Genomic DNA, 14950 nt, shown 5'->3' with positions numbered 1-14950 from the left:
AAGCAGTAAACCTGTCGCTGGGAGTCCAGGCAGAGCCTGGGGAACCACTCACTCGTCCGGGAGTTTGGGGAAGGATTGACTGGATGGAAGTAGGGCCCAGCAGCGGCCGAGGCTCTCCTCTGGCTTAGTAGGCAAAGAGACTCCCTGATGAGTGTTTTATTTCCTGCACCCAAAGCCGCTGTCCTTATCACAGGGCCTCATGACTGGCACTTGACAGCTCTGTACAGATGTGTTTTGCTGATTCCTTTAGTTTTCATGTCCTGTGTCATTCCCAATATAACTTTTCTCTCTCTTTCCCTCCCTGAGAGCATCTCTTAAAGCAAAGAGTAGAAATGCAGGGCAGTATACTACCCCCAAGTGGCCAAATGGGGCTCTCTCCCCAGTGTTCCCTCCCAGTGGCCCCATCCCTGAGAGGGAAGGAAAGGTGCCTTCTCCACCTCCTCACTAGGACCCAGCCTGGTCATCACCATTTCACAGCCTTCAGCTTCGATGGTCAGGTGATCGTTCTTTCAATTGCTGTTGTTACATTCTTGGTGATTGCTTTTCTGGTTCTGCCGTTGTCACTGGGCATCGGTTTGTGTAAGTCTTCCCAGGTTGCTCTGCTTTACATCTGCTGTTTGTTACTGTGGCGCTCTCCCCCAATTTGTGGACTTCTACTTTGTTTTTAGTTCTTTGCTATCTTGAAAAATGCTGCTGCTCGTTCTCTCTCTCTCTCTCTGTCTCTCTCTCTCTCTCTGTCTCTCTCTCTGTCTGTCTGTCTGTCTCTCTCTCTCTCTCTTTGTCTCTCTGTCTCTCTCTCTCTGTGTCTCTCTCTCTTTGTCTCTCTGTTTCTGTCTCTCTGTTTCTCTGTCTCTGTCTTTCTCTGTCTCTGTCTTTCTCTGTCTCTGTTTCTCTCTGTCTCTCTCTCTCTCTATATATATACATATATATAATACTTGCTGTGCATTTGGCATTAAGTGACTTGCCCAGGGTCACACAGCTAGTATTAAGTGTCTGAGATTGGATTTGAACTCAGATCCTCCTGACTTCAGGGCTGGTGCTCTATCCACAGCGCCACCTAGCTGCCCCATGATGTAAATATTTTGATCTCTAGGGGGGCCTTGCTGTTACTGATATCCTTGGGGTATGTGCCTAATAGTGAATTCAGAGGCTCAAAATACTTGGACATTTCCATTACTTTCTTTCCCTAATTTCAAATTGCTTTCTTAGAAATTGCTTTCTCTGCTCATCTGCCATCTTGGCTCTGCCTCCCTCCATCAGCTGCTTTCGAATGGTTGGATGGGCCCACAGCTCCATCCCCAGGCTTCGGCCTGCCAGTTTTCCCCAAAGCCCTCCGCACTGGCTCCCCAGACCCATCTCCTGTCACCTTGGCCAGTTTGCTGGGCGTGAGGTAAAGCCTCACGGGGTTGTTCTGGTTATTTGGAGTACTTGGTTTTGATAGTTTGGGACAATCTCTCGTAGTGTTGCTGTTGGCTTTTGATTCTCTGCAGAGTAGTTTGTTCCTGTTCTTTGACCACTTCTCTGTTGGGGAATGCCTTTTACTTTCATCTGTATTTCTGTTAGCTTCCCATAAATTCTGGATATCGGCCCCTAAGGGAGATATTTGGTAGATTTTTTCCTCCAGTTGACAGCTTCTCATCCATATTGCGTTCATCTTATTCATTCGGAAGCTTTTCCAGTTTTTACATGGAAAGGATCTGTTCTATCTATTGTGCTTGTCTCTATCCCTTGTTTAGTTAATTAATTGGCTGATTTCACAGTTTATTTCACACAGTGATTTTTCAGAGTCGGGCCTTCCTGAGATGTCAGATGAGGAACTGATGCCTTCCTTCCTTCCTACGCTTTTTCTCAAGGGTGAATCCTATCCAATCTCGGGTGTTTTTCTCTGATTTCTGATTCTGATCTCGTCCCCGAGTCCCCAGAGAGACTTGAGAGCTATGGGTCCACGTGCCTGGGAGGTGACAGAGAGAGCATTGGGAGAGGGGGTGTCGGATTGCTTAGCCCCAAGGACGGCCTTCACTAAATCACTTAGACACTGAGATTCCCTTGGCTTGGATGTAACTCCCACAGGCCCTGCTTCACAGAGTGCTGTGTACATAGAGCAGTCCCCAGCGTGCCAGGGTCAGAGCTGGAAGGTGCCCGGGAGGCTGGCCGCTCCCTCACCTGGCCCAGGGAGGCCGGCGTCCCCTCCTAGGCCACCCAGAGTAAAAGCAGCACAGTCAGGATGTGAACCTGGTGAGGGGGAAGCATCTCTGGAGCGCTGGACTTAGAATTGTTTTTTTTAAATTAATTTCACAGATGAGGAAGCTGAGTCTCAGAAAAAGGAAGGCTTTGGCTATTGTGATACACATAAGGAAGTTGTAATATTCTCTCTAAAAGGTAATATTCTCTGTTGAGGTTTCCTTGGGGTCTTAGGAGGCAGCCTTCGTTTCAGTTCAGTTATCACCCCAAATGCAGCCAAATCCTTTCTTATCTCCTTTCCTGCGGCCCGGTTAGCTTTCTTATAGTCCAGACCTTTATTTTCTCCTTCTGGGAATGGGCAGCTTTCTGGAGAGCCTTTCAGTCTGGCCTTGTCTCTGAGCCGCCTGCCTTCTCTGGCTTCTCAATCTCCCCGACTGAATCCTGGCTGAGGCTCCAAGAACTTCTAGTGCACTTGTCCTTCTGGCCCTGAGAGCTCCTCCTTATATGCCCCACACTGAGTACACACAAATCATTCTATCACTAGGAAACCATTATTTGTGGAGGATTAAATCGATGCTAAACTAGATTTAACCATTGTCTCCTCCATTCCACTTAGTGCCTTGTTTCAAATTCTGGCCCATAATGTCTCCTTGTAGGAATAAATCAATCATACTGAGCCAGGATAAATGAGAGAACTGTTGTCTCTATCAGTTCCACTAACTTCGCACCTTGTAAGAATCCTTTGTTTCAAGTTCAGAGTTCTGACCCATAACAGGAAGTATCAGAGGTGGGATTAGAACCCAGCTCCGGAAACTGAAATCATTACTCTTTCTGGCCCTCCCCTCCCTTAACCACAGCCAGAAAGAGGCTTGGACTGGTCTGTCCCTTGGTCTGGGGATGGGAGGCTAAAGGGCAGACATTTCTGTGTGCGATGGGCCAAGACTGGGAATCCTAGGGGCTGAGTCGGGGACCCTGCAGAGGCCCTGAAGACCACCTGGCCTGTTTCCTTCACTGAGGAGAGGGGAACCTAGGGTGAGCTCTGCTCGGCTTGTGAGCAGCCTCCCCCACAAGGAGCCCCCAGCACATCCTCTCTCTTGAGAACCTTATGCTAGCCTTCCTGAGAGATGGCCTTAGGCTTGGAATGTCTTGTGTTCTGATTTGTCTGCCTTAGTTTCCTCAGCTGTAAAATGGGCTTAGAAATAATAGCACTTTTACCTCCCAGGGTTGTTGGGAAAGTCAAACGAGATATTCTTTATAAAGTATTTTGCATACAGTAGTCACTTAATAAATGTTTCATCTCCTTCCTTCCCTTCCAGAGGCTTCTCATCTCTCAGCTTTAGGAAGTTCTTCCTGATGTCACTCTCAGTGTGACTCTTGAAATTCGCCCCGGCTTGGGGGGACGGGGAGCTCCGTGGGGGGGGAAGGGGGCTTCTTGCAGAGGCTCTGAAGTGGTTCAGCCTTTGCCACTCTGCTGGTGAATGAAATCCTGGGATGCAGTCCCCACAATGGGCAGCAGAGGGCAGCAGAAGCATTTGCATGTGTCTCCGGGGCCGGCCTTGTGTGCCCAGAGGGAAGCTCCTTTTGCAGCCTCCTGGGCAGGTAAGCTGGCTCTTTGGGTCTGGGTGGAGCCGGCCTCTGGGGCGAGCAGAGGTGGGGGCCCTGCCCAGGACGCCTAGGCCGGAAGGAGGCTGTGGAGGGCCGTGCTGGCCCGGGCTCTCTGTCCCATTTGCTGGAATGGGGTGCCCAGCTCTCCCGTGAAGGAAGGATGCTGCAGGAGCTGTTGGGCTCAAGAAGGGGATGGGAGTTTTGCTGGCCCCCCGTCCTGTCGCTCGTAGCTCAGTCAGCTATGCTGAAAGCAGAGGCCTGGACTCTCCTGAGGAGGCTACACCAGGGGCAGTGCGGTGGGGCTTCCTGGCAAGGGATGACTAAACACATGCTAGCTGAGTTTAATTGATTGGATTTGGAAGAGAGAGGTCTGATCAGGCCTGGAGGATTTGTTGTTAACTCCTTTCCCTGCGGCCTCGTTCTTTCTCATTTTGCTCCGATGCAGCCACAGACTTTTTGCTGGCAAGTGAGATCATATTTGTAAAAAGTTCTAAGTCTAGTACCTGGCACATAGTAGGTGCTTTATCGGTGTTTATTCACTTGCTCTTCCCCTCCTGGCCTAGGGTCCCTTTATCCTCTAGCCACCGACTCCTTCCTCATTGCCTACAGAATCAAGCTTAATTGATGCTCATTTGTCCATTCCTAGGTCATGGTGATTTCACCTGTTTCTCTCCAAGTCTGATCCTCCCCAGGGCCTGGTGACCTATAGCAGCCTCCATTTACAGCTGGGACTGGGGTGGGGGGAGGCGTGCCCTGCCCAGGTTCCCCCGGGGAATGGCAGCCCAGCTCTCTGACTCTATTCCCCTGTCTCCCAGCGCCCATGTCCCTGGCCAGGCCCTTCCCTCCTCATCTCCTCCTCCTGGCTTCTCTGACTTCCCCGCCTTCTACAGGAAGCCTTCCCTGTGCCCCTTAATGCTACTGCCTTCTCTCTGTTGATTATCTCCAGTTTGCTCTCTATATATCCTGCTTGTCTAGACTTACTTGTAGATCCTCCATGTTTCTGTTTGTCACAGAGGGGAGCTGTGGAGCCGGTGCTCCCCTTGGGGGGTCCTGCAAGTTCCTCATTGGGAGCTCTGGAGCCCTCCTCCCCACCATTCCTTTGGCTGCCCAGTCCACCTGAGCTGTGCCCTTCACTGCCCCGGGGCAGCTTCCTTCATTCCTCACCCAGCCTTTCCCTCCTGCTGGGCCTCTCTGCCTCCCTGCCTCCATGCCGGGCTTCTGGGAGCCCAAGGGAGCATTTCCTTTCTTCTCATTCAGTTTCCAGCTCCCCTGCAGCTTAAGGCCCTTTTTGTTCGGGCCTAATTACTGGATGCAGAGACTCCTTCTTCCAGGCCTGAGATACTGTGGGTAGAGCTTCTGCCTCCCCGGCTCTCCTGGAGGCTCGGCTCAGTCTTTGTGGGTTCAGGTTGAAGGGGGCACTGGTTGTCCTTTAGGGGTGGAAGGCCCACCTAGGAAGTAGTGGGCCAGCTTCTGCATCCCAGGTCAGTGTCCCCTCTGCCTCAGAATCACCTCCTCCTTTGGCTTTGCCCTGGATTGGCTACAGGGGGATTGTGATGCTGGGAAGTCCTGCCCCATCTGAGCCACCGTGGGGCTCTGTCTATTGGACATCTTGATCTAAATGTCCATGGACGTCTTAAACTCAACAAGTCTAAAACAGATCTCATCCCCCTCCTGTCTTTCTCACTTCTCTATTATTATTGAAAGTACCTTCCAGGTAGTGAAGCTCAAACCCTAGGGATCATCCTCCGCTCCTTCCCCTTTCCCCACATAGCCAGTCAGTGCTAAGGCCTGTTGATTTTACCTTCCCAAGATCTCTGAAATAGACTGCTCCTCTCCTCTCCCACTGCCACAGCCGTGGCGCAGGCCCTCATTGCCCCACATGTGGATTATTGCATTAGCTGCCAGTGGGTCAGTCTGCCTCAAGTTGCCCCCCCTCCAGTCCAGCTTAGCACAGTGCCTGGCATATAGTAGGTGCTTAATAAATGCTTACTGGCTGACTATCTGGTTCCTGGCCTACTGTGACTGCACAAGTGTAGGGAGGTCATGGGGAGGTAAATCCCTTTTACCCATGACATTGGTACCTGCTCTATGCAGTCTTAGAGAGTAGCCCGGCCCCCCAGGGGTGACAGAGCTGGTATGTGTCAGAAGTTGTACTTGATCCCAGCTCCAAGGAGGGTCCCTGCTCCCGTGGCCTCCTCACCTGGTACAAAGTAGGAGCCTAACTGACCCTGAGTGTGTGAGCAAGCAAGACAGGGACGTGGTCAGCCCTGAGCTTTAGGACGGACACTTTGGCAGCTGGATGAGGAGAGAGGAGAGGAGAGAGACCAGCTGAGAAGCAGCCTATGGTCCAGGTATGAGACGGCCTGCGCTCTTAGGTGTGTCCAGCCCCAGGTGTGGGATCCCAGGGGCTGCTCTCTACTCAGGCCTTCCCTTGGGCATTTGGGGATCGAGGCCCACCATCGACAATTTCTCCTTGTCCAGTTTTCCCTACTGGTTAACAGTTCCTATGCTACATAGGATTTTTTGAATGTAAAAGTTGAGACTTTAACTTTGTCCCTTTTAATCTTGTTAAATTGAGGATTTTAGTTTAAGATTATTCAGATCTTAACCCTATTATTTATTTTTTTAATTAAAGCTTTTTATTTTCAAAATATATACATGGATAATTTTCATCATTCTCTTGCAAAATCTTATGTTCCAAGTTTTTCTCCTTTCTTTCCCCCTACTTACCTTAGATGGTGAGTAATCCAATATATGTTAAACATGAGCAATTTCTTCTATACATATTTCTACACATATCATTCTGTATAAGAAAAATCAGATAAAAAGGGAAAAAATGAGAAAGAAAACAAAATGCAAGTAAACAACAAAAAAGAGTGAAAATACTATACACTGTGATCCACACCCAGTTCCCACAGTTCTCTGTCTGGTTGTAAATGTCTCTCTTCATCACAAGATCATTAGAACTGGCCTCAGTCATCTCATTGCTGGAGATGGCCATGTCCATCAGAATTGCTTTTCGTATAGTTTTGCTGTTTCCATATATAATGATCTCCTGGTTCTGCTCATTTCACTCAGCATCAGTTCCTGTAAGTCTCTCCAGGCCTCTCTGAAATCATCCTCCTGATCATTTCTTACAGAACAATAATATTCCATAGCATTCATATACCACAATTTATTCAGCCATTCTCCAATTGATAGGTGTCCATTGTTTCCAGTTTCTGGCCACTACAAAGAGGGCTGCCACAAACATTCATGCACATACAGGTCCCTTTCCCTTCCTTAAGATTTCTTTGGGATATAATCCCAGAAGAGACACTGCTGGGTCAAAGGGTATGGACAGTTTTGGGCATTGTTCCAAATTGCTCACCAGAATGTTAACCTGATAATTTAATAAATGAGAGACCCCTCCTAGTTTTATCCCATCAGATAATTGATGATGTCATTTATACCTTTGCCAGTGTCATTAAAAAAAAAAAAGGTTCAGTGCTCTTAAGAGCAGTACATTCATTCACATTCAGGAATCTCATTTTTTCTTTTTCTTTTTTTTTTTTTTTTTTTTGATAATGGAGGAAACCTCTGCATGATTGTAGGAAGTGGGAAGGCAGCCAGAGAACAGAGAGATTGAAGATTAGTGAAAGGATCAAGATAAAAACAGGAAAGCTGCTGGAGAGGACAGATGGGAAAGGGATCCCTTCTACATATAGAGGGGGTTACCTTCTCTTCCTGTGAAACAGGAGAGGACATGTGATGGAAGATATCCCTTATTCCTAAGAGGGTATATTTATGTAAGTCATTTCTAGAGGGAAAACTCTCCTTCTTTCACTCCAGATAAAGCCCTGCCTTTTAAGAAAGAAAAACAATTCAGCAAAACCACCAGATAATAGTGATTGAATCTGGCAGTAGCTATCACATGGGCTCTTTAGGCCCATCAGTGGTTTTTCAGATACTCAGAGTTTGGTTTCCTTTTAGGGATCTTTTCATTTACATTGTGGTAGCTATTAATATTCTTCTGCGTCTGCTAATTACATTCTTAAACCAGTTCATATAAATCTTCTCATGTTAATTTTTTTCATGCTACACAGTAATATCTAATTATATTCAACTTGTTTAGCCATTTCTCAGTCCAATAAACACCCACTTTTCTTCCAGTTCTTTAATACCACAGAATACTGCTCCAAATATTTTCTAACTTCTGTCTGGATCAGTGGGTTTGGATAGTAGAGTCACTTTTCTTGCAGAATTCCAAGCTGATCTACCAACTGTTGGTGCCTCGGTGTTCCTACCTTTTCATAGTTCTTCCAACACTGATGGTTACGATTTTGGTCATTCTGGCCATTATGCAGGGTTTGAGGTGGTTTAAATGATCATTTGAGTTTGCAGTCCTTTTTTGAAAACTATGTTCGTAACTTTTGGCAACTTATTTATTGAAAAATGACTCTAGGTTTATTTTTTAACACATATATGTATGTTCCTCTGTACATACTTATGTGTGTCATTTTGCTATATCTCTTGGGTTTCAGACTTTTATCAGTAAATTTTAATTCTAATATTTTCTCACTTTATAATTTCTCTTATACTCTCTTCATTCATTTTATTCATATAAAATCCTATTGTTAAGCATTTGCAATTTTGTGTTTTATAATTGCCCCCCTTTTATTTAAGAATTCTCTCCCTTCTACATCTAGAGAGAGGACTGAGTGTGGTACACAACACTGCATCTTCACTCTTTATGTTGTTTGCTTGCATTTTGTTTTCTTTCTCATTTTTTCTGGTTTGATTTGATTTTTCTTGTTTAGCAAGATAATATGTATATTATATGTATGCATATATTGGATTTAACATATATTTCTTCCATGTTTAATATATATTAGACTATTTGCCATCAGGGGTGGGGTGGGGGTAAGGAGGGGAAAATTAGAATACAAGATTTTGCAAGGGTTAATGTTGAAGATTTATCTATACATATGTTTTAAAAAATAAAAAGCTTTAATAAAGAAAAAAGAATTCTCTACTTTAGCCTTAATTATAAAAGACACCTCATCTCATTCTTTTTTTAAAAATTATTTTCTGTTTCTTACATCATCAATATTCTATGTGTCCCTCTCCCTCCCCTTCCCGGATAGCCATATGACATAATATTTTTTGGAGAAAAAAAAGAGGAGGAAAAAAGTCAGTAGAACTGATTGATACATTGAGAAGGTCCAGAAACCTATGCAATGTATGACGTCTGTGCACACTTCCACCTCCACAAAAGGGTGGGTTAAGGCTCTCTTCTCATGTCTCTTCTTTTGAGTACTTGATCATTCTACTTTTATTAGTCTTTTTCTTTTTTTTTTTCTTTTCTTTTCTTTTTTTTTTTTTTTTTGGTGTGTCATTGTTCTTTCTATTTACATTGTGGTGGTCACTGTATATATTTTTTGGTTCTGCTTACATCCCTCTGTGTCAGTTTATATTGTTCTTTCCATGCTTTTCTGTATTCATTACATTCATCATTTCTTACAGGAGAGTGATAATCCATTGCATTCATTTACCACAATTTGTAGCCATTAACCAATTGATGGCCATCTATTTTTTTTATCTTCACAGAAAGTGTTGCTATAAGTATTTTTGAGTATATGGGGACTTTTTTTTTTTTTTTTGATGGCTTTCTCAGTCTAGTCTAGCTCAGGTTCAAAGGATATGAACATGTCATTTTTATTTTATTTTCACTTAATAGTCATATTTTTTCCAATTGCATGTAAAAATAGTTTTCAACATTCCCTTTTGTAAGATTTTGAATTCCAAAATTTTTTCTCCTTCCCTTCTTTGATACGGACATTTTAACTGCTTTATTTGTATAATTCCAAATTGCTTTCCAAAATAATCGTACCATTTCACAACTCCATTAACAATCTGTTAGGGGGCAGCTAGTAGATGATGCAGTGGATAGAGAGAGCATAGGTCCTGGAGTCAGGAGGAGTCACTTACTAGCTTTTGTGACTCTGGGCAATCATATAATCCTAATTGCCTCCAAAAAACCCAAAAGAACACCTCCCCCAATATATTAGTATGTCTATCTCACTTTCTTTTATTATTATTATTTTTTTTAATGCTGTGGCTTTTTATATTCAAGTCATGTACCCATTATTTGAAGAGGATATAAGAGGTTGGTTTAACCCTAATTTCTTCCAGACTGCTTTCTAGGCTTTCCCCACAGTTTTTCTCAGAGAAGGGAGTCCTCCTATTTATCAAATGCGAGGTCACTGTTTTCAGTTACTTCTCTTTCTTGTTTATTTGGTGTTTCATAATGCAGCCCCTTTTCTGTGTTTTTTTTTTAAACTAGTATTAAATAGTTTTAATGACTATTGCTTTATACTATAGTGAAGGTTTGGTAATGCTATGCTCCTCTCAATCATACTCTCCCCTCAGTCTTTCCTTTATGATTCCAGACCTTTTTGTTCTTGTTTTGTCTAGGGCTCTGGAATATCCCCTCCCTAGGTACTGCTACGAGTGTGGCCAAGCGTGTTCCTTATTAATCCTGCAGGCCTAAGGGTTTGTGGCTTTTCTCTTTCTGTGCTCAGAAAATCTCCCACGTTGGTTCTGTCATGAATCAAAGTTAGCTTCCCCAGTCTGTAGTGCAGTGAGACCACCTTTCCTCCCTTTTTCAAAACCAGGGCAACACATGCCCTTCTGTCCTGTGCAGCAGCTCGTTCGTTCCCAAGGATTCTCTAAGTTCTCTGCCCAGAACTTGGCAAACCCTTTCCTCATCTGAGCTTCAGTTGGACAAAGGGATGAATCCAGTGGGCTGACCCCTGGGCTGAGGGAGCCTGTTAGCTACCATGTGGTTTAGTTTTTTTAATCATAGTCTATTTAAAGACTTGTGTCAGAGAGAGCCATCTGCACCCAGAGAGAGGACTGTCAGGACTGAATATGGATCACAACATAGTTTTTTCACTTTTTTATTGTGGTTTGCTTGGTTTTTGTTTTTTTCATTTTTCATTTTTTTGCTTTTTGATCTGATTTTTCTTGTGCAGCATGATAAATGTGGAAATATGAATAGAAAATTTGTACATCTTTAATATATTTTGGATTACTTGCTGTCTAAGGGAGAGTCTGGGGGGAAAGAACGGAGAAAAATTTGAAACACAAGGTTTTGCAAGGGGCGAATGTTGAAAACTATGTATTTGGAAAATAAAAAGCTGTTACTTGAAAGAAAAAAATCACAGTCTACTTAAGTCAGGGAGTCTCATGTTGGAAGACTTCAGAAAACAAGAACGGGGAGTGGGGAGTCATGGAGACAGAAGCAGAGCTCAGCCTGGGAGAGGAGAGGAGAGAGTGAGGGCAAGGATGGCTAAGTGGTGCAAGTGCATAGAATCTGGAAGTCCCGAGTTCTAATGTGATTTTAGATACTTAATAACTATATGACCCCCAGGCAAGTCACTTGACCCTGTTTGCCTCAGTTTCCTCATCTGTAAAAAATGAGCTGGAGAAAGGAAGGACCAGCTACTCTAGTATCTCTGCTAAGAAAACCCTAAATGGAATCAAGAAGAGCTGGCCGTAGCTGAAATGACTGAATGATAACACAATGGATGGGGGAGGCGAAGAGGATCTATTTGTTAATCCTTGTGATCTAATCACAGTAATCTCATGTTTTAAAAATGTGCTTCTTTGATTATTCTGGTACATATTTTGAACCTTTGCTTCTGTCTTTGATCTTTGGGGGACTGCCAAGTACAGGGATTTGCTGGGTCAAAGGCTGGGACAAATTAGTGACTTTCTTATATTGTTCAAATGGAAATTCAATACAGTTGGGTCACATCACCCCTGTGGCTGTGCCTCCATGGACCTGTATTCTCAGCCTGACACTGAAATCTTCCACCCCTCAAATGTCCTTTCCTTCCCTTTTCTCTTCCCTGTGTTTTTCCCTCCTTCCTGCTTCTGTCTCTCCCAATCATTTCCGCTTCTGTTTTTGTTTCTATTTCCATTAAAAAAATTCCTTTTTGAAGAGCCAAGAGGGGCTCCCTACATCCATTCCGTCCTTTGAAGAAACCTGGACTGTGGAGAGAAGCACCCTTGATTGGCCAGACTCATCCCTCCCTGGCTGGGCCTCCAAGGGACTTGCCTATTTCTTAGATGCCCAGGACTTTGGCTCATATAGACCACAAGGGGTCCTGAGCTTCATACACTCGTCCATAGGTACCTGAAGGAAAAAATGGCAATTGTACAGTAGCTACCCCTTTCTGAATGAAGTTGTTGCCTTGCTTGGGTACCTGTAGTCTGCTGTGGAGAGACACCTCCCTCCCGGACGCTGCTCCTTTGCTGCCTTGGGATATGTGAATGCTTTTGTCTGGAGCTTTCTGGGGCCGTCCAGCCCTAGCCACCAACATCGGTTCTGCTGCTTCCTTTCTGTAGCCTCGCTCTCCGGCTGCACTGCCTAGTTCCTTTCTCCAGTTCTGCCGCCTCCCCCCACTCCCATCCCCCCGCCCCATGCCGGGCAAACCCCTGGGGAAGAATGGTGGAAATGAGCTTTTGCTTGAGTGGGCCAGGCCCCTGAGGTTTCTGCCAGCTCTAGATCTGGAATCCTCTGCTCCAGACCCTCTGCCTCCCAACTCCGGGCATTTCCTTTGGCCGGGCCCACACCTGGAATTCTCTCTCTCCTCGTCTTTACCTGCTGTTTCCCCCAAGTGCCTACACGTCCTAGCTAAAATCCCGTCTTTTACAGATGACTTTTTTTCATTCCTAATTCTAGTGTTTTTAGGAGCAGCTGGAGGACCCAGTGGAGGGAGCACTGGCTCTGGAGTCAGGAGGACCAGAGTTCAAATCCAGCCTCAGACAGTTGACATTAGCTGTGTGACCCTGGGCATATCATTTAACTCTGATTGCCTTGCCTTCCCCCTCCCCGTCCCCGTCCCCCCCCCCAATTCAAATGCTTTCCCTTCAGTATTTCCTCTTCCTCTGCCTAGAGCTTGCATGCCATCATTTCATGTTGTCTCCCCTGTGGAGTGGGGGCTCTTTGAGGGCAGGCTGCCTCTGCCTTTCTTTGTGTCCCCAGGCTTATTTACCTATGAGCACTCAGGAGCCAAGCAGTTCTTGGGGCTAGTGTCCAGCCTCTTCAGGGTGGCAAAGTCCCCCTCCCACGGCCCAGCTGTGACTCTCTCTGCTCTGGGGGCTGACATTTTCTTGGACGCTTCTTCATCTCCCACTCCCCGGCCTCTTCCAGATTTCAGGATTTTGAGTCACTCCAAAGCTCCTGCTAGTCGTCATGAAGGGCAAGGAGATGCTTTCCTTGCCAGGGCACTAAGGGAGCTTCCTCGGGCAGATCGCCAGCTGTGAGCCCAGACCAGCCGCTGAGAGGGCTCAGCCCTGGCTTCATTCAGAGGCCCTATCGGAAAAGGAAAAAGCCACTTTGGGAACCAGAAACAGGAAATGTCTGACTGTGAAAGTGATTTCCTATATCGTCTCAGTTTTCAGATGTAATAAACTGTGTCGCCCATTGAGCTTTACTTAATGGATCTGTGTGATCTCTGGGGGAATGTGCCTAGCCCGGCCCATAGCACCCTCCCTGACTATCAGCAGGAAGCAGTCTGCCCTGGGGAGCAGAGACAGGGGCCCTGGATTTTTGTGGGGAGATAGTAGAGGCCCAATGCCTTTGATTGATTCCAGATCCCTTCCCAGAGGCTCTGGCGAGTCCCGGGGCTCAAAGCAATCAGCATTAGGCCATCTGGAGGCCCTCCTTCTCCTCCGGGATCTCCTCCCTTCACCTGGACTCTGGCTGGCTCTCCACCGTGACCAGAGCAGTCAGGCGTGCTGCTGGCATGGGACCTGGCACAGAACCTGCCCAGCAGCCTCCTGCTTCATGCCGCCTTGGGTTTGGGCATCGGGGTGTCCTGAGTTTTCTGTGCTGTGAAGCCTTTTGAGGAATTTCAAATGATTTGATGTGTCTCTTGGGGAGACTTTGGGGCCGAGGAGCAGAGTAAGGGGGACAAGGTGGATTGTGCTTTAGCATAACCTTTGATGAACAAGGCCTTGGGTAGATACACTTGGGTCACCTGCCCCTTTCAGGTAATTGTGGGACCAAGCAGTCCCACAGGGTGCTGTGCTTGTCCCTGTTCACACAGAGCCTGTTAATCTCATGGAGGTTTTTTTAAAAGAAGGATAAGGGTGCGTGTCAGTGACTGATCTTGGCTCAGCAGGCGGATCTATCAGTCTGATGACTGGAATAATTGGCATTTAAACAATCCTCAGAGTTCCCCATGCGCCTCGTTTGATTAAGGCCGGTGCTGAGACAAATATTCTTCTCCTTGGCAGAGACATCTGGGTTTCCGATGAGTACGTAATGTGGCTCATTCTTGATGTTGCTTGATTATTCTTTGTTACAAGGGTTGGTTGTGGGAGAGAGAGAGTAGGAAGTGATTGATTAAAAAAAACAAAGACATCAGTAAAATTTTGAGGCCTTCCACAATATGGCTTTCACCTACCTTTCCAGCCCAATGGTAAATGACTCCCCTTCTAGTCAGACTGGCCTGTGGGCTGTTCCCACCACTACCTCTCCCTCCTGTCCTTTAGAATCTCTTCACTACCTTCAGCCAACTGAGGTATCCTTTTTTTTTTCTTTCTTTTTTTATTTTTAAATACTATGCTTTTTTTTTTTTTTTAAAGCTTTTTATTTTCAAAATATATGCATAGGTCATTTTTAACACTCACCCTTGCAAAACGTTGTTTTTGTCTCCCTCCCTTTCCCTGCCCCCTTTCCTAGATGGCAAGTAATCCAACATATGTTAAAGATGTGCCATTCTTCCATACATATTTCTACAATTATCTTGCTGCATAAGAAAAGTCAGATCAAAAAGGAAAAAATGAGAAACAAACAAACAAACAAACAAAAAAAAAAAAACCGCAAGCAAACAACAACAAAAAAGTGAAAGTACTAGGTTGTGATCCGCACTCAGTCTCCACAGTCTGCTCTCTGGGTGCAGATGGTTCTCTCCATCGCAGGACCATTGGAACTGCCCATGAGATACCCTCTTTCAAAAGACTCCCGGATTCTCCCTCTTATTACATTGAGTGTTCTTTGTAACAACTCCCCCGGGATCTTGCTGTATTCTCTCTGAAGGGGATAAACTTCTTATGAGCAGAGACTATTTTGCTGTTATCTTTGTGTCTCATTCCTGGCACATATAGG

At 45.5% G+C, this 14950-nt stretch overlaps 1 protein-coding gene across 6 annotated transcripts in view; it reads left to right on the top strand.

The window, feature by feature from the left end:
• ST3GAL3 (ST3 beta-galactoside alpha-2,3-sialyltransferase 3) overlaps positions 1 to 14950 on the top strand; it is a 123325-nt gene that overhangs the window by 28790 nt on the left and 79585 nt on the right. For 2 of the 6 annotated variants that reach the window (XM_031969263.1, XM_031969266.1), the window contains exon 3: positions 2299 to 2379. The exons of the other annotated variants lie outside the window; for them this stretch is intronic. In XM_031969263.1, the coding sequence (XP_031825123.1) occupies positions 2299 to 2379 (81 nt within the window). The remainder of the gene's footprint in view (positions 1 to 2298; positions 2380 to 14950) is intronic. 6 annotated transcript variants of the gene reach the window in all.

This window comes from Sarcophilus harrisii, chromosome 4 (genome assembly GCF_902635505.1).
Source record: "Sarcophilus harrisii chromosome 4, mSarHar1.11, whole genome shotgun sequence".
Taxonomy (NCBI): domain Eukaryota; kingdom Metazoa; phylum Chordata; class Mammalia; order Dasyuromorphia; family Dasyuridae; genus Sarcophilus; species Sarcophilus harrisii.
This window is presented reverse-complemented; position numbering and strand designations above follow the sequence as displayed.